Source organism: Plecotus auritus (assembly GCF_963455305.1).
Source record: "Plecotus auritus genome assembly, chromosome: 1".
Lineage (NCBI taxonomy): Eukaryota > Metazoa > Chordata > Mammalia > Chiroptera > Vespertilionidae > Plecotus > Plecotus auritus.
In genome coordinates this window covers 225827618-225854436 of record NC_137770.1, presented here as the reverse complement: position 1 = coordinate 225854436, position 26819 = coordinate 225827618, and the positions used below count along the sequence as shown (strand labels likewise).

General features: G+C 37.9%; 1 protein-coding gene across 6 annotated transcripts in view; it reads right to left on the bottom strand.

Moving 5' to 3' along the window:
* The window catches only part of ARAP2 (ArfGAP with RhoGAP domain, ankyrin repeat and PH domain 2), a 173699-nt gene that overhangs the window by 63324 nt on the left and 83556 nt on the right, over positions 1–26819 (bottom strand). For all 6 annotated transcript variants that reach the window (XM_080650295.1, XM_080650300.1, XM_080650297.1 and 3 more), the window contains 9 exons: positions 25889–26088; positions 22752–22837; positions 21814–21996; positions 19243–19417; positions 18646–18780; positions 9803–9947; positions 7726–7828; positions 6842–7040; positions 6585–6648 (listed from right to left, as the gene is read on the bottom strand). In XM_080650295.1, the coding sequence (XP_080506421.1) occupies positions 6585–6648; positions 6842–7040; positions 7726–7828; positions 9803–9947; positions 18646–18780; positions 19243–19417; positions 21814–21996; positions 22752–22837; positions 25889–26088 (1290 nt within the window). The remainder of the gene's footprint in view (positions 1–6584; positions 6649–6841; positions 7041–7725; positions 7829–9802; positions 9948–18645; positions 18781–19242; positions 19418–21813; positions 21997–22751; positions 22838–25888; positions 26089–26819) is intronic.

Below are 26819 nucleotides of genomic sequence, written 5' to 3'. Positions count from 1 at the left end.
GGCTCTGGTGATTTTAGTCTTATGTCTTTGTGCTTAAATTTTGATCATTTCTATTGTCATGCCCTCATGTTCATTAATCTTATAGAGTCCAATCTAATGTCAAGGCAATCTAGTGAAAGTTTTTCAGATACCATATTCTTTGGCTTTATAAGTTCCATTTGTTTGTTTTTTAGTTACCCATATTTTTCTTGCTATTGTTTATATTTTCCTTTACATCTTTGAAAATATTTGTGACTTACAATATGTAAAAATCACTGCTTAGAGTATTTGCTAATTCCATTACCTTTCTCATTTCTGGGTCAATTCCTACCAACTGATTTGCAGCTTTTTCACATCGCTAGTAATTTTAATCAAATGCCAGACATTAGGAATGTTAACTGGAGTGTCAGGATTGTGTTGTCTTCCTTTCAAGATGTTGATGCCTGTGTGGACATCATGTGCCTGTTTGACCCTGGCCACTGCACTGCTTGTAGAGCACCTGATCCTTCAGAGGTCTAAGCAGGGGTCCTCAAACTTTTTAAACAGGGGGCCAGTTCACTGTCCCTCAGACCGTTGGGAGGGCCGGACTACAGTTTTAAAAAAAACTATGAACAAATTCCTATGCGCACTGCAGGCCCGGGACGAGTCAGCTGCTCAGCAGGACAGGCAGCGGCACCCGGCGGGCCGGATAAATGTCCTCAGCGGGCCGCATGTGGCCCGTGGGCCGTAGTTTGAGGACCCCTGAAGCTTAGTCGGGTAGAAATACAGCAGCTTTTACTCTGAGGCTGGCTTGGCCTTTACGCTATGTGGTCACTTCTCTGGGGTCTTTACTAATGCCCTCTGTGTTTAATGAGGTCTGTCTAGCACGGATGGATGGAATCTCCACACATATCCCAACACTCCCTATGCTCTGGGCATTGTTCAACCCACAGCACACCCCTGGGAGCTGCCTTCTGGAGTTTCACCCTGAAAATATGCAGATGAGCATGGAGCCCAGACGGAAGTGAACTCCTATGGAGATTTCTGAAACACTTCTCTACATGTCTCCCTCTGTTCTGCTACTCCATCCTGCAAATTTCAGTGACTATGGATCCCCTGAACTCCCCATTCTACCTCTTCTGTGGAGCAAAACCGCCACATTCTGCTTGAGTCTCCCCATTGCCTGTTCCATGGACTGGAAAGTGCCTACCGATAGGAAGCCAAGCTGATCTTAATGCTCCCTTCACTGGTTTCCCTCCTCTCCCTCCTCACAATCCTGGAATGCCTGTCGTCCCAAAGCCTGAAAAAAGATGGATTCATTTATTTTGTCCAGTTTTTTAGTTTGTTTGAACTGAAAAGACATGTACCAGGAAAAAAGCTATTTATTCATGGCCAGAAATCAGAGTCTGGCAAATTTTATTTAGTCATTGCATCTACAAATCACCCTAATTTTAGTTTATAAAGATACACTATTTATTTTTTTATTTTTTATTTTTTGCATAGAGGTCGAATTTTGGCCGGAAACAGGCGAAACATTATTAAGAAAATCTGCAGATGCGGAAACTGTGTCACAAGAATAATATGGTAGAAAATGTTACCCTAAGTAGCTTGTTGCTTTTGAAGCCCACAGTACAATAAAAAGTGTCAGGGCACCTGATTTCCTGAGAAAGGCAAGGTCTCCAGTTTTTCAGTCTCATCTCTACACATTATTAGGCAACTACCTATAGGAATGAGAGAAACAGCCCTGTTTTGGGGCTGCTCAAAACCTTTCATAGTGTTCTGCTGGCTGCTGAATGAATCCTAATCCTCATTCTTAAAAATAATTTTTAAAATAGTTTTAAAATAAACACCCTTTCAAAAAAGTCTTCTATACCCCTGTAAAGGGCCTGCAATCCTTTCCAGAACAGGGCAACTTGTTCATTAACTTTAACTGGCAATACTAATAGAATACCAATCTATCTTCTAGGCCAGCGGTCGGCAAACTCATTAATCAACAGAGCCAAATATCAACAGTACAACGATTGAAATTTCTTTTGAGAGCCAAATTTTTAAAATTTAAACTTCTTCTAACGCCACTTCTTCAAAATAGACTCTCCCAGGCCGTGGTATTTTGTGGAAGAGCCACACTCAAGGGGCCAAAGAGCTGCATGTGGCTCACGAGCCAGTTTGCTGACCACGGTTCTAGGCCCTTTGGTTCATGCATCCTCCTCAAGACATTAAGGTTCAGGACAACCTGAACTGAAGTTGTTCCCTAGCCCATCCTATTTCTCTGAATCTACTGTTTCCACCTCCTGGAATACCTTAGTCTCTCAGCCATCTCAATTATTCTTACTGAAATTCTACCTAGAAATTCGAGATCCAGTTAAAAATACTACTCTAAACAAACAAACAAATAAACAAAAAGCACCACATTACCCTGATCCTATTTATCTATCCCGAAGGGATCTTCAAATCCTTTTGTTTTTCATGTATCTCATGTTTGTATGCTTACATTTTAGTAATAGAAGGGGCTTTGAATTGATTGAAATAAATTTTCAAGCAAATATATACTTTAAAATTCACCTTTTGTTAGTCCTATATTCCCTTTAACAAAACAAAAAGAAAATCACTTCATAATGTAAATTTGAATACTCTTCCTTTTTTCAAAACCTGTGGGGGGTAGTAAGAGAAGAGAATCTCTTGTTTACCTTGGCAACATTCAAATTAAAGCATCTCTTTGAATTAAATCATCAGAAAGTTATAAAAGCAGTCAAGCTGATATTGTGGGCAATCGGCTACTGTTTAATTTGCAATTACATGCACAATTTAGAAACCACTTTAAGATAATTCACCCTCTGGAGTATTGCTAACATAGCTTCCAGAAAACAGAACTCAAGGAGGGAAAAATATAACATGGAGTAAGTTGATATGAAATAAGAGCCTTCAACTTAGGCTGTTAATCTCCTGAATTGAGAGAAGTAGTCTGTTTCATAATTGTGGAACATATAGGTAAAATGTGTTTTCCCCGGTGATACCTTCTCTATGTCTGGAATTTGCAATTAAAAGTGAATGCAGTCAGGCTTTGGAACCATTAAGTGCTTTATGCTCTACTACAGGTCAACCAAGGAATCTTAAAAAACAAAAAACAAAACCGCCCTGGTCGGTGCGCTCCATGGTTAGAACGTCTCAATTCCCAGTCAGGAGCATGTACATGGGTTGCAGTTTGCTCCCAGCACCCGCCACCCTCCCACCCCCCATGGATGTGGGAGGCAACCAGTCCATGAGTCTCTGTCACAGAGATGTTTCTCTCCCTCCATCCCTCCCACTTCCCTTTCATTCTCTTTGAAAAGCAATGAAAAAATATCCTCAGGTGAGGATTAAAAACAAACAAAAAACAGCAAAATGAAACTAAAAAGATACCAGTCTTTTCTATTTCTGATAACACAGATGAGTTACTCATTCATGTTTACTGTATTTATTGCAACCAACAACCTTTCAGTAAAAGCTTAATTATAGGTGTCTTTGACAAATGGTTGCACAGTTATGAAATGTGAAGATGGTGAGCATAGTAGCTTATTTATCAGAAAGGGGTATGCAGAAGTGTGGGCTAAAGTACAAAAAAATTTCTAAATTTTAAGAAAAGGATGCTGTAATCTATTAAAGATTGAACATAAAGTGAATATATAACCTACTGTCCAGGAAAATGCCTTCTGACCTTGTGATCTAGAACATTCACTGAAAAACAATATTTAGAAAAATGATTTTTTTTTTTCCATACAGCAATTCTGACTGAGGCGTAAAAAAGAAGCACAGGATCCAGTCCTGGTAACAGCACCAAATAGCATGCCAGAAAACCCTAAGTGTAATCAAGAAAGCTTTATTTTTCCAAAATAGTAATTTTTAAAGTATACAAAGAATACATATTAAAGCGACACCATCTGGAACACCTTCTGTTTAGAGCTTTTTAGAGCAAAAATGCTCTGTATGTGGAAAATATTATTGCAATATTTTTCTGTCTAAAGGCATTCATGCTCTGCATACAGAGAAAATTACCATGAAGATTACAATATATATCTAAATAGTGACTATATTCAGTGCATGATTATCAATTTATGAACTGTTCCAGTTCAGAGGGTTCTTTCTCCTCCTTGCCTTTAAGGAACATTAATATATTTTATCACTTTAATCAAAGGTAGACAAGGACAAGGGGAAAATGTGAAATTAATTCATTAAATTTACTTATGATTTCCTATTCTGGTTCTAGCAGTTACTAGCAAAAAAAGAAAAAGTTTAAAACTTACAGCTGGTCGGTTTCTCGCTTTTCCAATTATTCATTATCTCTCTATGTCATCAACATGAGTAATTGGAAGTTGTTTTATTTCCTAAAGCCACAATTTTATCTGTCACTGACAAGTCTAACACAATCTACTTTAACACTCGTTATTCCCCAAGGGGCTAATAGATCACAAGAGAGATGAGAGAGAGGGCACAGCAATGAAATTCTCTTATTTGGACATGACATTAAAACAGCTCTTAACCAATCACGCCTATAATTAATGGGCTTGTTTGAGTGCTGAAAGAGAAGTGTCTATTCACTAATGACACAACCATTCATAAGTCACCCAGGCCAAAGGCTTAGGAGTCACCTTACCTCCTAGTTTACAAAGAACTGAACACCATCAAACTGGTGTCTCTCTCACCATCCTACCACCAAATCTAGAAAGCTACCCACATCAAAACCACTCATCAATTCTTCTTCTCTTTCTGTTATAATTGTTCTCTTGTCCTCTCTCTCATACCTTCCATCTTTCTTCTTTTCTTTCAGAAAAGGATCATAAAACTTTAACCAACATAGAATAAGCTGTATTTCTGAAACTATAATTATTAAACATCAGTCTTATCTCTATGGTTTCAAAGATTGGTCGAGACAAAAAAATAAATTCTCTTATGGCCATGTAAGAGAGGACCCATTGGAATTCGAGGTGAAGGTCACAATATTAGAAATCATTTATCTTCAGACAAATATTTGAATCACAAACTATTTTGAAATTTTGGGTTATGACTATCTGGGCCCTTTTCTTACTTTTAAAGTGAAAACCATCATGACTCAAAGCTAAATACACACAATGTGGTGGGTGTTTTTGTGAAAGTTGATTTAACTTGTTGGGACTGCTATTTGGGGGAAAAAAAATCTATGTTCTTAGGTGGCTAACAAATGTATATGTAATCCCATAACAAAAATGGCACACTACTGAATAAACCTGGACCTTCCTGAATTAAAATTTTTATATGCTTGAAATCCTAAATTGTTGACTCCATCTCTCCTCCTTTGTGTCTCTTTCCCATCCAAATTTAAAGCTCTACAAGTCCAAGCCATCTAAAAACAAACTGCACACACATTCCCTTTCTAGGTCAAATCCCTTCTACTTCGATAATCCTACTAAGTAAGCTCCAGTGTCCTTGACAAACTGTTCTCACTAACTGTTTCAGTATACTCGGTGCCTAGCCTGTACCTAATCCGGTTTCTGCTCTCTCACTTCTGCGCTTCTCTAAGTCAGCAGGCTCAGTCCGCACCACTTACTCATGGAGTATCTGTCCTCATCAGGCAGCACCTGACGCTTCTGACTATTCCTTCCTTCTTGATATGCTCTTTCTAGGTTTTGTGACACTCTCTCCTGGTTTCTGGATTCACTCCCTGGGTAAACTAGCTTAATATTCCAAGATAGCTACTCCTCCTGACAACTGCCCCACCTCCAAAATGATGTGCATTCACCAAGGCTCCATCACATTACATTTAATGACCTGTAAGGCCCTATCGGATCTGGCCCAGGAGTATCTCTGAAATCATTACTTCCCACTCTCCTATTCATTCAAATCTCCCCAGCAGCTTCCTTGTGGACCATGAACATGCCAAGCACAATGCACTAGGGTAGGGTCTTCAAAATAACCTTGACCTGATGCCTGGAACACTATGAAGACTGCTGCATCGTTTGCTTCTTCACTTTACGCAGAAGATGCCTGCCCTTGCCCCTACCTAAAACAGAACACTCTCCATCAGCCGCTCTCTCTTTACTTGTTTGCTTTAAGGCAGTTAAAATTGATGGACACAGTAAAATGTAATTTTCTTTTCTGCTTTTCTTCTGTTCCCCCCATTAGTGTGCATGCTTCATGAAGGCAGGGACCATGTCTATTTTATTCATCACCACATCCTCAACAGTAACCTGATGCACAGTAGATGCTTTGTATTTATTGAAAAAAGTGAATAAATTAGCTATGCATGAATCACATGCAAAAATACCTCAGGGTATTATTTATTCCTCATATATCTACACAGAAAATATATTTACCACTAACAAAGTGCTTCTGAATGCTTAAATGTGAATGTCCCAAAGGCATCTAGGTCTATAGAAAATTACAATAATTAATGGTACTGAGTTTCTCATAGCAAATACAAACAATATGTAAGTTTCACTCATATACTCTTTCTACTGAAGAGTATATAAATATACGTGTACACACATACAGACACACACATAAAATTCAGGAAATGTCTAGCAGGCTATAAAATCATGCGCTCTCTCCCAAGAAGATAAACAGAATATTCCACTCCCTAATTATTAAAGAGTCAAAGACAAAAATGCACTTACCTCCCTTTCTCTACCAAGAGCAAAATATCCACTTTTTCCCCATTTTGAACCATTGTGCTAATAGCTAGAGGGAGAAAAGAAAAACATCAACATATTTCTTAGGAACATTTTACTAAATACCCATAAAGAAACAATTATTAATACTGCTTGGTCATATGTTTTGGAGTGAGTCCTCATAATTTTATGTAAAAGCTACCATTACCATATGCAATAAAAAATTGTGTCCAAAATATAAGAAGAGGGCAAAAAAATCTTACTTAGCTCTTGCAGTCTTCTTAAGTTCATTCTATCTTCCTGAACTTCCTGCGTTTGAAGGCAAAAACGCAAACTAGACTTGCCCATAGCAAACCAGCCTTTTTTCCACTGATCCAGGGCATGGCAGTCTTTGTAGTAGAGTTGACCAATCAAATCGTAATTAGCTTGAGTTAAGTTTTCAGCAACAAAGGGAACAAAATGCTGTTAAGACAAATACAGAAAAGTAAGAAAGACAGTGAATATAGGAAATCCCTCCCTTATCTGCAGATATGAAGGGAAGGTAGGAAAATTATCTTTGATTTTATATTTTAAAGATTTAGAAGTAACCTAAATTTCAGAATAATTTTTTAAACTTGCTCTCTATCTTAAAAGTGAACAGCTATTAACGCATTTTCAAGTGGCAACATCTTAAACCATTTTTCTCCATATATATATATATATATATATATATATATACAATTGAAAGAAGAAGACATTCTTTCTGTTGATGTGTGGTATTTTCCAAAATGTCAGCCTTCACTGTCTTCACTTGCATCTTTTGCTGAATCTGCCATTTCCCCTTTGTGTATATCATGAGTAAGATAACTACTAATAAAAAGACATTCACAGAAATGACTTTACAATATTGAAAAAAACCTTAATCATCAAAACATGACCTTTATTTGAAGAATAATTTCCCCAGGGTCCTATATTAATTTCTTCTCTGCTTAGAGCTCTAGGAAGGTAGCTCTTAACCTCTTTGATTATAACCTTTGAAAACTTAATGAAGTATGGACATTCTTCCCAGAATCTTGTATAAAATTTGCATGGACCTCTAAAGCTCAACCATAGTCCCCAAGTTGAGAAACGTCTCTGGATTTAGGAGAATAATGCAATCTTTAAATACCTTAGCTATTGCCTCTGTCCATCTTCTTTGGGCTTGAAATGTTTCAGCTCCAAATAAAAATGCACGTTCTGAGGGCAAATAGATCTCAAAGGTAAAGATGGGCCTATGGCACACACGAATAAAACGATACCAACGGTTATGTTTGGCTCTTATGAAAACAAATCACATGAATGTCAAGTTTTTCATTACATGCATTCTGAAAACTGGATAATGCTGTGAAATCAATCTCTCAGTTTTCTGCTGATGGTATGTATTTTATTCAAATGAATAAATGTGTTTGTCAGCTCCTTCCTACAGATCCGTGGTCGGCAAACTGCGGCTCGCGAGCCACATGCGGCTCTTTGGCCCCCTGAGTGTGGCTCTTCCACAAAACACCACGGCCTGGGTGAGTCTATTTTGAAGAAGTGGCATTAGAAGAAGTTTAAGTTTAAAAAATTCGGTTCTCAAAAGAAATTTCAATCGTTGTACTGTTGATATTTGGCTCTGTTGACTAATGAGTTTGCCGACCACTGCTATAGATAAACAGAGTAACATCCCTTGTCCTGAATTCTTCCCTTGGTTTCTTATCCACAATTTAAACTATTTCATGGAACATGCTAAGGACATATGCTGCTGCTAACTCAAGACAATAAAATACCCTGTATCTTGTAGTACCTTCCTTTTTCCTCTTTTTTACCCAAAGCCTGTTACATAGCCTTCATGTTCCAACTGACCTCATCAATAAGCTCAAAACCATCTCCTTTAATTTATTCTTCCCTTTACCGTCAGTCAGTTTTTTATCTAGTTAGTCAGATGTTTAATCTTATTAGATCAAACGTCGTATTCTTTCAACCCACTTTTTTAAATAATCTCTTTCTCTAGCTAAATCTCGGTAATTAGGATCTCTCTTCCTCCAAACTCTTCCTTACCACTATAGCCAGCTTTCTCCTCAGTGCCTACATTACTGAGTTCAAACTCTGTAATATGCTACTTAAGGCAATTCAGAATATGGCTGCAACAATTATACTGTAGATGCTTTCTCCTGAATATCTATTTGTATCAGTATCATTCTACCAAGAATGTTTCATTTTTAAATAACTATATGCTGACATAAACTCATATTATTTTAAATTATATTTTATTTACTAATTAAGTATCTCAATGCATTGAATGCACTTATTTTAACATTCCACAGTAAGACACAGTAAACTGATAATTCATTTAGCATAAAAGCTCTGTTAAATTAAAATAAAAACAACTAATAATCAATTTTGTTTACATAAAAAATCAAACTAGATTTATTAGAAAATAACAGTCACCACAACTAGAATATATTGAGCATTACTTAATAATGTTTCATGTAATGAAAAAGCTGTGCAAATCTCTCCTCTTTTTAATATAGAATTTTCATTAAATACTATGCTCCTTTAGAGTTAACTTTTGCAGATTTGGTCTTTGAATTTTCTCATTAATTTCATCACAAAATGTGATGAGTAACTTCTACAACAAAAATCTTTGATGCTCTGTTTCTAAAAGTCCTCATAGAAATTTCTGTTTAACTGTGCTGTGAGACGATATATTAAATAATGCGTATTCTTTGAATTGCAACCTTTTTGAGACAATTAAAATGTCAAAGTAGATCTTTAAGAAATTTAGCACTTCCATATGTTACTAAATATACTTAGTATTTTGTTGATATTAATGTGAATAAATCATCAACAAATATTTTCGTATGTCATCTATTTGAACCATGGTGCCTTAAACGGATGCATAAATTTTGCCCTTACTCCACTATTTTAAATAATGAGTAAGTCATAAAAGTTATAGGACTACATGTCATGAATGAATTACTATAAATTTACTTAAGATTAGATGCAAACACGTCAGCCTTTCATATTACCTAATGCAATATTTTAATTTTCACTTTTTAGTGAATTCCCTAAGGAACTTTAAGAAGCTGCAAAATGAGTGGGCTTCAAGAAACCATTCAACCCTTCCACAATAAGCAATGGAAGAACCACATAACGAAACTCTTATTACCTGGTATGACAGATAACAGACATGCTTTCACCTCCTGCCCGTGGAGGGATAGACCTACCCGGTGTTTATATAGAAGTCCTCTTTGTGCACAGCCAGGCAGATGACTTCACTGATATTAATGGTGCCACTGGGAGTGGTAGACTTGTCATTTTCATAGTAACTCAAGAAGCCTCCTTCCAAAACACACCACTTTTTATTTGTCTCTAAGAATTTAAAACAAAACAAATAATCAACTGAACTGCATCACAACTCTAATTTTTAAAAAATACACGGTTTAAATAATGAGTGGATTCAAATAAATCTACTAATTTTCTATTTTGTGTAAAGAGCATGCTATTGCTTCATGGCTTATAAAGTTGTCATACTCTGCTCTCAAAAAATTTATAATCTAGGAGCACAGGGTATACAAGACAAAAATAGCTATGACATTGATGACCAGTGAATCAGGCAGAACCAAAAAGGACAGCTGCAGAAAACACTGAAACAGCAAAGACAGAGATCCATATAGACTTGAAAAGTAGGACTATGGCTGACCTCAGGTGTGCAAAGGAAGAAGGGGTCTGAACAGGCAGTTCCCTAACGCCTTAATTAGAAACTTAAATTCGTCACTATGACCTGGAGGCCAAAGGCCAAATCCAGGCCATCACTTGCTTCTGTGAATAAGTTTCACTGAAATGCAGCCAGGCCCATTCATTTACAGACTATCTGTGGCTGCTCTCCCGCTACAGGGGCAGATCTGAGTCCTGGCACAGACTACCTGACCCACAAAGCTCAAAATATTACTTTTCAGAAGTCTGCTGAGTTTTGATATGCAGTTGATGGTGAGCCATTAAAATGTTTCAGCAGAGGATTATCATCAGATTTGAGTCTTACACACTCTGCTCACTGTGAAAATGAACTTGAGAAGATGAAGCCAGAGGCAGGAAACTAGTTAGGATACTGTTGACAGAAGTCTATCTGCGAGATGAAAACAGCCCAAAGCAGGCCAGTGGGAGTGTAGTAGGGAGAAGAAAAGAGAAAGAGAGAAGGGGAGGAGGGAGAGAGAAATGAGTACATGCATGTGTTCTAAGGACATAAACATATATTGATTGGATGCAGTAGGGGGAACTAATTAATGGTGACGCTACTTAGCTTTGATTACAAAACAGACAGTGATATCTACCTTTATTTAAAAGAAAATAGAGTTTTAGTGCATGTAATATGAATTTCCTTTTAGAACACTGAATTAGAGATATCCTGGAAATCCAAGTAGAGATATATATTAGGTGATTACCATGTGGATTTGCATCTTGGAGCAAACAAAGGTCTTGATACCTAGAAAGTCTATAGAATGTAGGTATTATTTGAAAATATAAGTAACCAAGGAGACTCTCTTAGGGAAATTAAAATTGTAAGGAGTTGTCAATTATACTTTAATTAAAATTAATAATTATATTTATATTATATAAAAATTATATTATATATAAATATATATTAATAATTATATACATATTAACAGATGTAGAGGGTTCCATGAAAGCAATAAAGCAAATGAGAAGAGACAGTATATAAAAAAGAAAAGGGGTAGAGTATTTAAAAAAGGAATGATTGCTGCTATTACATAAAGCAAGGAAATCTAATAAAATAAGGGCTGAAAAAAATGTCAGTTGGTATTCAAAATAATGAGGTAATAGAGAGGATCTGTCTGTAGATCTGAAAATTTCCTAATTTTGATCGTCATACTTTGGATATTTCAGAGGAATGTCCTTATTTTGAAGAAATACAGACTGAGGTACCTAGGACGAAAGGGGCATCAAGTAATTCTGAGTAATTCTGAGAATATGTATACCCATGAATAACAGGTAAAATGCTAATGTTTGCGATGTCTGGTGAAAGCTATATGGGAATTCTTTGTACTATACTTGCACCTTTTCTGTAGGTCTGAAATTATGTTACAATGATTAAAAATTAAAAGTTAAAGAAATATGTATTGTCATTCTTTAAATTTCCCTTTATCATAGGTAGTTTTGAGAAGCAGAACAAAAAGAAAAATAAGATGAAGCGTTTAGCCTCAAACACCGGCAACAAGGAGAAACACTCCAAAGGTAGACCCCTGAGAGCTGTAGGGTCTCTGAATTCTGAGAAACTGACAGCCAAATGAAGAGCTGAATCATAACCAACCTAAGAAAACTGGCAGAAGAAGACAGCACCAAGAACTGCTTTATGGGTCCTGGGAAAGAAGCTAACCAAGACCCAATCGATTCCTGATAGACCGTTCCGGGGCCTCAAATTGAGTCACAGAGAATATATACTCTGCACACTTACATGGAAGTCACAAAAGGCCATTATGTTTAAATGAATATTTATTGCAGATTTCTAAAATATAAGAAAAACGAAAGTTAAAGAATTTATCAATTGGAGTTATGAAATGATTTCAAAACAATGTACTCAGATGCCTAGAATAAATTCATAGAGAATAAAGCACAAAATGTACATTTATTCAGTACACAGCTGATCACTGGCACATTTTAGGAATTCCACCCGGTTCTCAGGTGTCTGTAATCCAATCTAAGGGGAACTGTGTTTGGAATAACAACCATCAGGTGGGCCCTTTCAGGTGAGAATCATTCATGGAGGGAAGCCACCCTCAGTCTGAAAAGAAGAATTTCATAGAAAAACACAGCTTTTGAAATAGGCATTTATGACGGAAAGGCATGTTTCTAAAGTAGCAAAAATTGCATTCTGAACTGCAGTCATTCCATAATTCTGGGAGGAAACAGCGTGAGGAAAGTCACAGGAAGGGGAAAGTGCTGAAAGCTGATTTGGCAGGAGACTCAGGTTACACGTGAAATTGGGAAAGGGAAGCAAAATTGCAGGCTCAAGGCAGAGGCCAGGCCCCTGGAGCCTCACATGACAGGTGTTCAGGAGTTCATGCCTTTCTCAGCAGACAAGTGGGAGCCCTTGGACAGTCTTAAACAAAAAGTGCCAGATACATGATGCATAAAATAAATGTAAATGCGGAATCTAATTATGCAAATTCTAATGGGAAGCAAATGACAGAACTCTTTAAAAAGGTGAGTACAAACTCATTTCCAGTTAGAAATATGGGCTTAAGAAGATCTAGTCCTATTGCATTATCATCACTACTACCCTTGATTAGCTTCATTTTATAAGTGAAAACGGGCCAGAGGTCAGACAAGGGAGGCAGAGATATTACCTTTGAGGATTTATAATAACAAATCTGGGACAGCAAATCTTGACACTCCTATTCATGTGGGAAGCAAGGAAAAGCTTTAACAAAATTATGTCGGATTGCATTGGTCTGCGTAGGCCCATTTGGACATGGTCTGCAGACTCTGACCTTGAGAAATGTCAATACCATCCATGACACCTTGTTGGCTACGGAAGTAGCCTTACTATTACTCAGTTACTCAAATATATCCACCAAAAACAAAATAGGGGCCACTCTCAACGAATAACCCTAAGAATGTAAACTGTTTAATGGATAAGAGGCCATGGGTACGGTGGTGGACTGACTAGAGGGGCTGTTCACTCCTTCTATTCTATCTTAATGTTTAGACCAGGGAAGACAAACATTACTAGAATGTGCTCAAGCACAGGTAAAGGACTCCAGAGGTGACCTATTGAAACTGGACTGTGGAGTGATATGATACCATAGTTTGACACCTGGGCTGTTACCTACAGCCGGAAGAACGTATCTAAACTCAAGGGCCAACTGGAACTGGAAGCAGGCCCTCTGCTGCTGCTCCTCCTCCTCATGGTCCCCTCATCACATTTATGTGCCAGGCATTCTTCTAACACTTGATGTACATTAACTCACTGAGTCCTAGAACAACCCTATTAGGTCATTCCTGTTATGACAAACCCCTTCCTTGTATCTTGTAGACAGGCCCACTGACTTTCCTCAGGTCACACAAGGGCTTAGCATCAGGGCTGGAGGTAGAACCAGGCAGTCAGTTCGTGAAGCTATGGTCGTAACTACTCCACATACTACCTCTCTGAGCCTGTTACACATCTGAAGCACATATGCCCAATTTTCAATGTGTTAGGGTAGAGTGGAGGTCATACCTTCTAATACCTATGTGCACAATAAGTCTGAGATAATTCAGGTAAAACTATTATTTGTAGAAAGCATAAATAAGTCATTTCCTGATGAAGAATTTCCTAACCTGATCGTATTCAGCTTCTACTGAAACTAAGAATATACACTACATATCCTTTTCATTTTAAATAAATGTGTTTTAGCCTTGAAGAAACTTTTTTTAAAAATATGTTATTGATTTTTTTACAGAGAGGAAGGGAGAGAGATAGTTAGAAACATCGATGAGAGAGAAACATCGATCAGCTGCCTCCTGTACACCCCCCTCCACTGGGGATGTGCTCACAACCAAGGTACATGCCCTTGACCGGAATCGAACCTGGGACCTTTCAGTCCGCAGGCCGATGCTCTATCCACTGAGACAAACTGGTTAGGGCTTGAAGAAACTTTTAAAAACTATACAAGCTAGGCACTTAACAGATCATCAAAAATCCTCAATGCTAATCTATGAAATTAAATATAAGTAAATGATATAGTTTCTAGTAGTAAACCCTATCAATGACTTTCTTTTTAAAAATCCAACACTGGCCCTGGTCAGTGTGGCTCAGTGGATAGAGCATTGGCCTGCAGACTGAAGGGCCTCAAATTCAATTCTGGTCAAGGGCTTGTACCTCAGTTGCAGGCTAGACTCCGGCCCTGGTCCGGGCATATGTGGGAGACAGCCAATCAATGAATCTCTCTCACATCAATGTTTCTCTCTCTGTCTCTCTCTTTAAAGAGAGAATGTTCCTTCCACTTTCTCTCTCTAGAAATCAATGGAAAAATATCCTCAGGTGAGGATTTAAATAAAAAGAAATCAAACACTGTGTCAACAAATCAAAGTAAGATACTAAAAGGGAAAAATACGGTTGAGGGGAGAAAACAAAAAACAAAGGCAGGATGCTATTCTTCAGCTCTGTACTTAGGTTTAACACGAGCTATCCATCTTTCTTTCCATGAACACTAAATTGAAAAGGAAAAGAAAAATACAGATCAGTCTTCATAACCAGAGGCTGAAAGAACTTCAAACCCTGGAAACCTGAGCTTGACAGTTTGAAGCCTCTGTAACTCTCTGAAGGACCGCATGCACTTTATTCCCTGGCTTTTTCTTGGTTTTTAATCATTTTGCCCCATGGCTTCCGGACAAGCACTGATGGAGTGTGCGGCCCAGGCGCTTGCCATTCAGAGGCCAAGGTGACAACCACACTTTAATCTCTAAATCTGTCCAAATAATTAATCTTCCCATAAAGCTGGCCCTCAATAGGAGTAACACCACTACAGGATCTTGAGGGCAAAGCGAGAAAGGAAAAGACAAAGACACTAGAACTTTATGCTTCTTGGTAGTCCAACTTTTTCTGCTTCATTTTTAAGTAGGCTCTTTCTGAACAAAATATGCTTTTTTTGCCAGCAACTATACATTTTTATACGCAGGGGAAAAACAAAATATTAACAAGTCACTTACACTTTTACACTGGCAGTACTGTGACTAGAGAAATGGTCATTTACTGGACAAGTAGTTATCACATGATTACTATGTGTTGACACAGTTTTAGGCACCAAAGATTTGATAATCCCAAGTAAACCAGAAAATGCTGATACTTCATTGGGCTTTCACTCCAGAGGGAAAGAGAAACAAATCAATGAAGGAGGATCACCTTCAAGCGCTAAGTGCTACGATGGAAATAAGTGGCAACTGGCAGTGGGCACAAACTTTAACAAAGTGCCAAAGTGGCCTCTCTGAGTAGGTGGCCCTGAACTGATCCCTGAAAGAGGACAAGGAGTCAAAATGGGGAGGGGCCTCCTTACGGAGTGAACAGCAATTGCAAAGGGAGGCAGAAAAGAACATGGCATATTGTAGAAATAGACAGGAAACCGGTATGGCCAGGCATGATGCAGCAAAGGAAGGAATATATTCTGGGATGGGAAGATGCTAAATGTACTTGAACAATGAAAGTACATGATCTGCTTTACATTTTTAATAATCAGAGTCTGATTTTTGGAGAATGGTTAGGAGGGAGGTAGAGTAAGTATTGGCAGACAAATAGGGGAGCTGTAACAGCCCAGGTAGGATATGATGGTGCCGGGGCTAGACTATGAGGGGAGATGGAGAGTAGCCAACTGATTCATAACCCATTTTGAGTTTGAAATAATAGACCTTGCTGAAATATTGGATGGAAGAAATGAAGACCATCAAAGAATAGCCTGCCAGGAGATTATATCTAATAAAATAATTTATGTGTGTTATAAAGCCAAAGTATAAAAGTTCAATTTCATATCATTTAAAAAAAGATTTTTCCAAAATGAGAAAACATCCCTAATTAAATTGCTAAGAGAATGCAGCAGTTTCTATTTTTTAAAATAAACTTTAACCAAAAAAAAAAAAATTCTATAGTTAATTTTTAAAAGATAAAAAGGAAACAATGATTTAGTTATAGTTTACAACATCAGTCCTCAAGTGATTAAGAAAAAAACCAAACCATATTTCAAGGAAGTCTATAAATAGTATAACCACAATTGTCAAAAAATAACTAATCTTATTTTCAGCCTGCAGGGTGCTCATGCTTTATTGGAAAGCTTCAGGAAGAAAGTCTTCTATTTCAAATCCCTACTTCAACCTCCTACAATGGTTTGAAGAGTATGTCTAGGATCTCCTACCATTTAGAGGAAACATTCTAGAAAAGTTGTAAACTTACTTGCAAGTATATTTATTGCCTTATTATTCAATTATTACTTAACTAGAGGTCCAGTGCACAAAATTCGTGCGGGGGGGGGGTGTCCCTCAGCCCAGCCTGCACCCTCTCACAATCCAGGACCCCTTGGGAGATGTCCGACTGCCAGTCTAGGCCTGATCCCGTACGGGACATCTACCTCCTAACTGCTCGCCTGCCTGCCTGCCTGCCTGCTTCATCACCCCTAACCACTCACCTGCCTGCCTCATCACCCATAACCGCTTGCCTACCTGCCTGCCTGATTACCCTTAACCGCTTGCCTACCTGCCTGATCACCCCAACTACTCTGCCTGCCTGATCACCCCTAACCACTGACCTGCCTGCCTGATCACCCCTAACCAGCTCTGCCCCCGCCATGGCGGCTTCATCCAAAAGGGTGTCCGAAATGACATCCAGAAGATTGTTCAGCTGTCCAATCTAATTAGCATATTATGCTTTTATTATTATAGATAACTGCTGTAGTCAATTTACAGATCATTCAGGTACTTTCTCCTTTCTGATCAGTCAAGTTTGGACTATTTAAGGGTTAAACACTGGTAAGGAGGAACAGAAGATGAGAAAATCTCTGTAAAATTCATCATTGATTATTGAGTTAGGGTGAGTTAAGGAAGACATTAAAAACCAATTGTTGAAAGAAGCAAAAACTTCTAAATTTAAAGGATAAAAATGCTCTGCCACTGGCCAAATTGCTACAATAACAATTATAACACAGCTCAGATGGAAAACACTGCTGCTTGCTGAATTTCTCCATTTCTTCATGTGCAAATCAGCATAATATCAACTGTCTTACCGAGTTTTTATGAGGATTACAATTAATGTATGTAAATACCTAAAGCCTTACTAAAGGGCTGCTACTGTTTTCAGAAAAATCTAATGAAGTCCAGTTAATCCCAATAGAATTCTGCTTGGGGAAATACTTTTTTGGAAATAAAGCATTTACACTGAAATAATCACCTCAAGTGCACAAGAATCCAGATGAACACGTTGTTGGAATAATAGAGCTGGATTACAGCACCCAGGGAACTAACGTCAGGTTCCAGGTCCTCGGAACGCCCACCATCAATGGGCCTGTGGAGCTTAATCTCTTAAATTCTCTTTGTTCCAGGAAGACAGATCTCATAGTTTCCTGATATATTTCTAAAATTAGCTCAAATATTTGTCACATGAGCATGAAGCCTGTGTCTTTTTCATTTTGGTATTTCTTTCTTTTTTTCTTTAATATATTTTATTGATTTTTTTACAGAAAGGAAGGGAGAGGGATAGAGAGTTAGAATCATCGATGAGAGAGAAACATCAATCAGCTGCCTCCTGCACACCTCCTACTGGGGATGTGCCTGCAACCAAGGTACATGCCCTTGACCGGAATCAAACCTGGGACCTTTCAGTCCATAGGCCGATGCTCTATCCACTGAGCCAAACCGCCTAGGGCTTCATTTTGGTATTTCCAATGCCTGCCTAGCACACGCCTGACACAAGGAGCTGACGGATAAATGCCTACAGGGTCTTGGCTCAGGTAATTCCCAAACCTAGAATGTAGGTTGCCAAATCAAATTAATTCCCATCAGTATTTGGAAATCATGCTTAAGCTTTATTTTACACACACCACACACACACACACACACACACACACACACACAGTTACCACCAGAACAAACTGAACTACCTAATATTCCTTAGTATGCTGATAAAATAAGCACTGAAAACTTGTCACTTATTCCTGTGTGTTCACATTTACCTACGTTATCTCCCCTGTTAGGGTGTCAGTCCCTAAGGGAAGGGGCTGAGTTTCATGTTTCTTTGGAATAACCTTTAAATCCTGAAACAGAATTGGGTGGCCCTATGGTAGACATCAGTGAATTCTGTTGAGAATTCCCTCAGCATCCCAACCCAGTGGTAAATCCCTGTTGCAGCTCATGAAATATTATCTGTGCCTGGAAGCATTTATAAATCCTAAAAAAAACCACATTATTTTTCTACTACAAGATCAAATCTAATATCTTAAGGGGAAAAAATATCAAAATGTAAACCTAATTGTTCCGATAATGAAAGACAGTTTTATCAGGTAACCAAATCTAACAGCAGCAGGAAAGATACCTTCCAGCAGTTTTTTCTCTGCAGAGAGTTTGGAAGCAGCAGAAGGAGCCTGGTACAAAAAGTCACAGAGGAACGTGCACTGGGGGGACTCTTGACTTAATCCACCTTCGAAATGAACGTCGTGTTGAGGAAAATCTAGAGAAATTACAGAAATAATGCATTTGACATCTAAAAGGTAAACAACTTTCCCTTTGCTTATGAATATGTAGGTGAGGTTGGAGCTAGAAGAAAAACTACTTCAAATATACCACAGCATAAATACACAGAAATATTTATTTTACTTTGCATAAAACTTGCAAAAATAAGCACTTAGGTTCTGTTTATTATTCATATATGAAAATCGGATTTGATTTTGGTGCAAATGATAATGTAGGATTAACTGTTTTAATCTTCCATTTGTAAGATTAGAGAAACATAAAAGATTTCCTAAACTTTTTCTTTAAATAAAACGTACTCTGACGCATCTTCCATCTTTTTGTACTCACATTTTCCCTCATTCTGATGGCTTTTCTCATGTTAGAAATAAACAGATTTGGGCTTCTGTCCATTTAGGGACACATCAGAAGAAACCAGGATAATGAAGGGATGGGGGCTAACCTGAGAATTTGTTGTGGTAGAGAAATTCCATCTGCAGACTCTGCCCGGCCTTCTTGGCCAGCAGGTAGGGGGTGCTGTGCACGGGGTCTCCGGTTGCACACATGACATCTGCTCCACTGAACAGCAAAGCCATTGTTTCCAGAACATCCGATTTCACCACAGCAGCACACAGAGCCTGGCCATGGAAAGAAAACACAGCTCTTAAAGGAAGAAAACGCAATTCCAGCTACTAAAATGAGAGAAAGTCTGTCCATGTACGATATGAAGCTTGTATTCCTTAACTAAAAGATATCATTATATGTGTGCCCTGAATTGAACAATAGGCACTGGCCTCCCATTTTCTTCCAAGTCCTCTGATTTTGCACCCTGATTCCATCTGACTTCAGCCTCACCATTTACCTTCTCTCTGACGTGGTGCATCTGGACAGATCACTAATTAACTTGCCCTCCACACTGCAACCTCAGGATAATTGCTCATTAGCTACCCCAATGGGCAGCTCAGAGTGTGCAGCCAAGGAGTCTCAGAATGTATTCACAGTTCCTGTCTACTAGTTAAAAAGTACTTCTCTTTCCCACCATGGTCTAGCTGACCTCCAGAATTTCCTTCGCTTCAGAATCAAGAAGCCTAAATTCTTGACCTGGCACTAATTATCTAGATGACCTTGGACAATCCTTTCTCCAAACTCTCTGGGTCTTAGTATTTTCACACCTGAAAAATGAGGGTGTTAGAACATGTAACAGCTAATGTCCCTTCCACTCTTACTGCTTTTCACTGTAATCATATGTATTTCTTCGTCTTGTCTCTTTCATCATCCTAGTCTTATCCTTCACAACACTAGATTTGTTATGGCCTATTTATTGAAGTTCATCTGTTTATGGTCAGTCTTTCCTACTGAAGTTCACTCTCATGAATGAAATAAGCTCATCTACAAATTGTATCCTCGACACTAAAAGATAATCCAGCAAGTTTTAAGTATGCAATAAATATCTATTTACCAAGAACACTCCATGGGGAAAGGATATTCTCTTCAACAAATGAGGCTGGGAACCTGGATAACCACATACAGAAAAATGAAATTGGACCCTATCTTAATTTATTGGACTCCACATAAATTAACTCAAGCTCTGGCAGAGTGGCTCAGTTGGTGTGTCATCCTATGCACCAAAAGGGTGGCGGGTTCGATTCCAAGTCAGAGCACATACCTAGGTTGTGGGTTCAATTCCCAGTCAGGGTGCATACAGGAGGCAACCACTCAATGTTTCACTCTCAGATGATTCTCTCTCTCTCTCTCTCTTTCTCTCTCTAAAAGTCAATAAAAATATATATACTTGGGTAAGGATTTAAAAAACTCAAAATGTACTAAAGAATTAAAAATAAAATCTGATATTGTAATACAGTAATCGTCTTGGCAATGATTTTTGAATATGACACCAAAAGTACAAGCAACAAAAGCAAAAATCAGCAAGTGAGACTACATCAAACTTAAAAGCTTCAGCACAGCAAAACAATCAACAAAATGAAAAGGCAACCTAATGAATAGGAGAAAGTATTTGCAAACCATATACTATCCAAAGGGTTTCTATCCAAAATCCAAAATATATAAAGAGCACATACAACTCAATTTTTAAAAATCTGATTCAGTAATGGGCATAGAAACAAATTAGACATTTCTCCAAAGAAGACATCCAAATGGCCAATAGGTACATGAAAAGATGTTCAACATCACTAATCATCAGGGAAATGTAAATGAAATCCACAATGAGATATCACCTCACACCTGTCAGAATGGCTATGTTGGAGAAGACAAGAAATAACAAGTGTTGATGAGGATGTGGAGAAAAGGGAACCCTTGTGCACTGCTGGTGGGAATACAAGTTAGTTCAGCCACGTTGGAAAACAGCATAAGTATTCCTCAATAGACTGAAAAATACAGTTATCATAGGATACAGCAACCCCACTTCTGAATATATATATATATATATATATATATATATATATATATATATATATTCAAAGGAAATAAAAACAGAATATTGAAAAGATATCTGCATTCTGATGTTCAATGCAGCATTATTTTTCACAATAGCCAAGCTATGGAAACAACCTAAGTGTCCATCATTAAATGAGTGAAGATCAAGTGGGTAGCATAAAATGGTCACAAAAGACCTGGAATCACTCAGTCAAAAGCAAATGACAGTTCAAATCAGCAGCACTAAGCAAAGCATTGCTTGTAACAATAAATGAAGTAAATAATGTTAATTCTGGTGACAGCAAGTCAGCAAAGTATGAGCTGAAGCGTGACCTGTCACCTAAAATAGGGAAAGTTGTCAGGGGTTTAAGAATAATCGGATATGCCTGAAATCTTGTGGACAGAGAGTTTATCTGCCATTGATGACAACTCTTTTAAGAGAAACAATGAGAAACCATGGATACAGTCTCACAAAAGGAAATAAAATGAGATTAAACAATAATTTCATCAAATAGCAAAATATTTTTTCTTTCCAAAATCCTTAGCACATATTTAATAAGATACTAAAAATGCATGTCTATTGTTATGTTTTATTGGATACCTTATTTAATTCTTCCTTGGTGAGAGATGCCAAAAGGGTTTTTCTGAATCTCCCTTCTTTGTATTTCTGAGTAATGAAGGTTTTTCTCTTTTCTACTGGCGCGTCCATGTGTAATTCTTCATCTTTTTGAAGGTTACCAGCCCAAAAGTCATTTGCTCTTTTGTTTCCAATGACAATAAAAAGCTGAATTATCAAAAAATTACAAGACATATCAGTTCCTAAAATATTACTTAAATCTGCAGAAAACTGACTCACATGATAAATGAAAGCATAACTTAGTATAAAATATGCAAAAACACAAGAAAGATCCAACTTTTTCAGGAAGATGGAGTGTGAAAGCAGACACGATTTCTATTTTAAATACAGTCTAGCTGCTCTTAATAACAGTAAAAGATTAGCGAGGAAGGAAATTGCAAGCCACACAAATTGCAGCCAAAGCATGATTATTTTTTGAAGCTCACATTGAGACAGATTCATTTAAAATGGCTGAGTAGGTGGACTAACGTGGCTGAGAGTGGTGCTGAAACGAAGCAGAAAATGAAACTGGGAGACAGCAAGTTAGACATAATCACAGTTAATGACACAGCATGGCCAAGATAAAGAATGGCAACTTTTGCCCAATGTTTTCATCACTTTTCTAATATTATATCCATGCTGGGTTAAAAAGAAAGTAAATTCTGGCTTAATGGAAGAGCTGCCAAGCCCTTAAAAATAGTTATTACAATTAAAGCTCCTTGTACTTCTTTATTTTTAAAACAACTATCTCACTTAGGAAGCATTATGAAAGTTAAAGTAGAAAGTTGCTACTATCAAAGAAGCTATAAGCCATTTCTCTAATGTGGTGAGAAGTTGATCAAGGAGTCCCTAACGTAAACTCCTAACTGGCATCTCTCCTCCCAGACCTCTGCTCACCACCACCACAGTAAGACCGGGCTTACCTCGATGAGTTCATTACTCCAAATGCTTGCATCCATCTTTAGACTTCTAACCTTGGAATCTTTTGGTCCTAAAGATCTATGTTGTCCTAAAGTAAAAAAACAAAACAAAACAGTTGCATTCTATTTTAATTCATACGCAAATGTATTTACCTTTTTAAAACAGTGTTCATGTGTGCATGGATGTGTGTGTTTATATATTTTTTCAACTGAAAACACACTGATGTCTATTTCTACCCAGAAGTAGTAATGGTGTTTATACAGAAATCATAACCAACCACAGCGAAGTTAACAGTAATCACCTTCATCACCATCCTGTACTGGCATAAAACTATACTCTCAAAGGTGTGTATGGATGTGCATGTGCATGTGTGTACATATGTGTGCATGTATGTATGTATGGATATACATACATATCTAATTTTTGCATCGTTTGGTAATTAACTAGAAATAGTAGTTCACTGAAAATATTTTATAATGGGTCTGTGTAAATTACATGTATGTGAAAACAGATATTATCCCTTTACTCAAAAAAACTAGCTACAACTCTAATAAATGGGTACTTAATCTTCAATGGATTCTTTAAAATATATATATATATTTCTATTAATTTCAGAGAGGAAGGGAAAGGGAAAGATAGAAACATCAATGATGAGAGAGAATCATCCATCGCTGCCTCCCACACACCCCACACTAGCGATCAAGCCCACAACCCAGACATGTACCCTAACCAGGAATTGAACCGTGACCTCCTGGTTCAAAGGCCTACACTCAACCACTTAGCCACTCCAGCGGGCTTCAGTGGATTCTTTATTCTACTATTGTATGCATGGTACAGAGTAACAGCCCAGCATTCTATTATTATCAGTTCAATTCTGCTGTATAAATCAACATTCAGTCATTACTAGGCACCCAGGCATATTCAGATGCTTTACTGTCTAAGCTCCTGAGAAGGAAAAGGGACACATGACATTACCTTTGATCTTAAGAACCTTCTTCCTTAAAGCATGAAAGAGTTCCTCTCTCTACCTTAAAAAGGTTCCTTTCCTCTGGTCTTTGAGATGGAAACTACTCAGAACATAAAGCCCTAGAACTCCCAGGGCAGAAATTTGCACAGGTTTGCATTTATAAAGAACACCTAAAAGCAATTGGGGTCAAACTGAGAACCAAGTAGGAAGAATTGGACAGAGTAGCCTAGACAAAAAATGACAGAATCTGAGTTAAGGTAACAGAAAGAGAAACAAAGTGGAGGACAGATTTAGAAATACTGCAAACATGAAACTGATGGGACCCGGTGGCCTGTGAGGAAAGGGGATGGGTCAGGAGGATCTCTGGGATTTTAAGCTTTACAGATTGGGCATGACTGTTCCGACCAGGATTTGGAATATAGGAGAAAGTGCAGTTTTACGTAATGAGCTGGCCATCAATGAGAGCTCCATTTTTAAGATGTTATTTTTGAGGGATCTTGGGCAAACCTAAGAAGAGGTCCTAGTAGGTAGATATAAGAGTGTGGTTTCCAACAGAGTCATCGGCATAAAAATGAGTGCCGAATTCCAATGATAAAAATCACCCCTCAGGAACATCCAGTAGAAGACAGCAGAGCATGCAACCCCAGGGAACACACCTATTTCAGGAGCAGGCAGAGGAAAAGTAGCCCAAGAAAGGATGACAGAGTAGAAAGAGCACACAACAAGGAAATGGTCTCCTGGAAGTTGAGGGAGGATGGGAAGTCATAAAGCGTCAGATTGTTAAATATCACAGAAGACAATAAAGACTGGAACTGACCACACAGACATGGAGAGGTAGAATACATTGGTAAAAGGGGGGAGAATATTTTTACTGGAGCAGAGAGAGAAGAAGACTGATTAGAGACGCTAAAGAAAAACTAGCAAGTTAAGGAAATGAAGAAAACCCATGCAGATGACTACTCTTCAAAGCATTTGTCTATTACAGAAAAAAGGGACAAAGATTGATACACAGAAGGGAATGGTTACATTTCCAGAAAGCTGGCGTTAACAGGACAGACTAAGGCTGGTTTATATATGGAAACAGAAGGAACCATAGTTGAACACCTACATAGAGAGTGAGAAGAAAGGAAAGAAAGGGAGCATAGGTAGAAAGAACAGCCTTGGACAACACAAAGGCTATGTCTTCCTGAGACTGGAAAGGAACATATGCAAAGTAGAGGGGGATTAATGGATGCTCTTGGTTGCTGCTATTAATGTTGTTAATTAGCTGTTTGGGAAATCTATCCTGTGGTGATGAGAAATGTGGTAGCACTGAGAGTATTAAGGGTTTAAAGCAACTGTTCTTGTCTTGGCTCCAGCTGACTTAGGTGCTTCTCCTCCATGTCACTCAATGAAACCTGTACTCTACTCTTGCCCTTATCCTCCTCTATTATAACCACTATTGATATGCTGCTGCAGGAAATTCCATGCCTTCTACATCTTTTTAATTCCTAGGCACAGCACAGTACCTGGTAGAGCAAAAAGATGCAGTCAAGTTTGGGTTGGGGCTAACTTCCTCCAAGATCCCCATGATTTCACACCTAAGCTGGGGTCCACTGCCTGCATGCACTTGGACAACTGTGTGAGCTCCCAATGCAATGAACTAGCAGTCTATAAGGTGAAAGGCTACAACAGGAAAACCAGTCATGGCACTGGTTGCTTTCATAAATTTCACTACACGTGGAAAATGCTTCTGTATGAAAATTCTCACTAGAAGAGGTACCGGACCTGGTATACCAAGTTTAGAGCTCTGAACAACGTTGATGTGAAAAATAGGATTTATAAAATATGACCAAAGAAAAAAGGACAAATCATACAAAGAGCAAGGTGTTCACCGTGTGTTCTGAAACACATTCACCTAAAATCTAAAAATGTTGACGCTGTCTTTTTATAATCCATACGTGGACCAGTAGGCACAAAAAATAATTACATGCTTAAAAATCAATTTTGATACCTAAGCCATGCATAAGAGAAATTCAGAATTGCATTTCTAAAATTGATTTAAATGTAATAAGCTTTCTGTGTTTTTATTTTCCACAACCATTAGCTGGGATACATCATATATGACAAATAAAGAGCATCCAGTGCCACTCTGCCACCAGACAGTGATGAGCATAACTTATCACTAATTACCTGCACACTTCTTGCAGATGACGACACAGAGATTGATGGATGCCCAGTCCGGATCCGGGGCTTTGCAATCTGCACAGCTCCTGTTGGACTCATTGAACCAAATCTTCTCAGCTACTTCATAATCAGAGAGAGTTTCTGCTATCGATTGCTGCACAGCTTCAATCCACTCTTGTTTCTCCTTTTCAGACTCGGCTACAAAGCTGAAACAATTAACGTTTCTGCATTATTGATCTCCCTGGTAAAGGCCAATTAAGCGGTACGTCCAGTTTGCATATTCATTTCACTCACACGTTAAACAGCAGCTGAAAAATATGCCTTACAGGCAGTTGGATAGTTTCTTCTGTTAATTATCTAATTTAGAAATCTATTTTTTTCTTTAATTTTTCACATTGCTTATCACTTCGTTTATATATCTTGAAGCAAAATTAACACATATATTTTTCTGACCAGGATATAAAAATTGTCTTGTTAGGTCAAGAGATTAAATGAGAGGCCCTGTTTCCTAAGTAGTGGTTATATAATAATCAACAAGAGACTGTCAGAGTTTCAGATTTATAGGATTATTTCCCCAAGAAAGAATGCCAGGGTAGTCTGAAACTAAACTACAAAACTATCCACCAGAAATTTTAAAATTTTTAGTACTAAAAATAGATTCTTATGTCATTTAAAGAATATACAGATGGCTTTAAGAAACTGAGAAATCAAAAGTTTTTAGTGATTACTATTCAACAGAATTCTAACTCATTTTTAGCCATGTTTTGATTTATTCTAAATCTTAGTGTCTATTGGGTGCCTCAGTGAAAGAATAAAAACATTAAACATCAGTTTCTTAAACTCCTTTAAGAAATATTTACTGAGTACCTATCATGTGCCCAGAAATGTGCCATACTCAGTCAATGACCCACAGAACAATGCTTCGCATTACTATTTT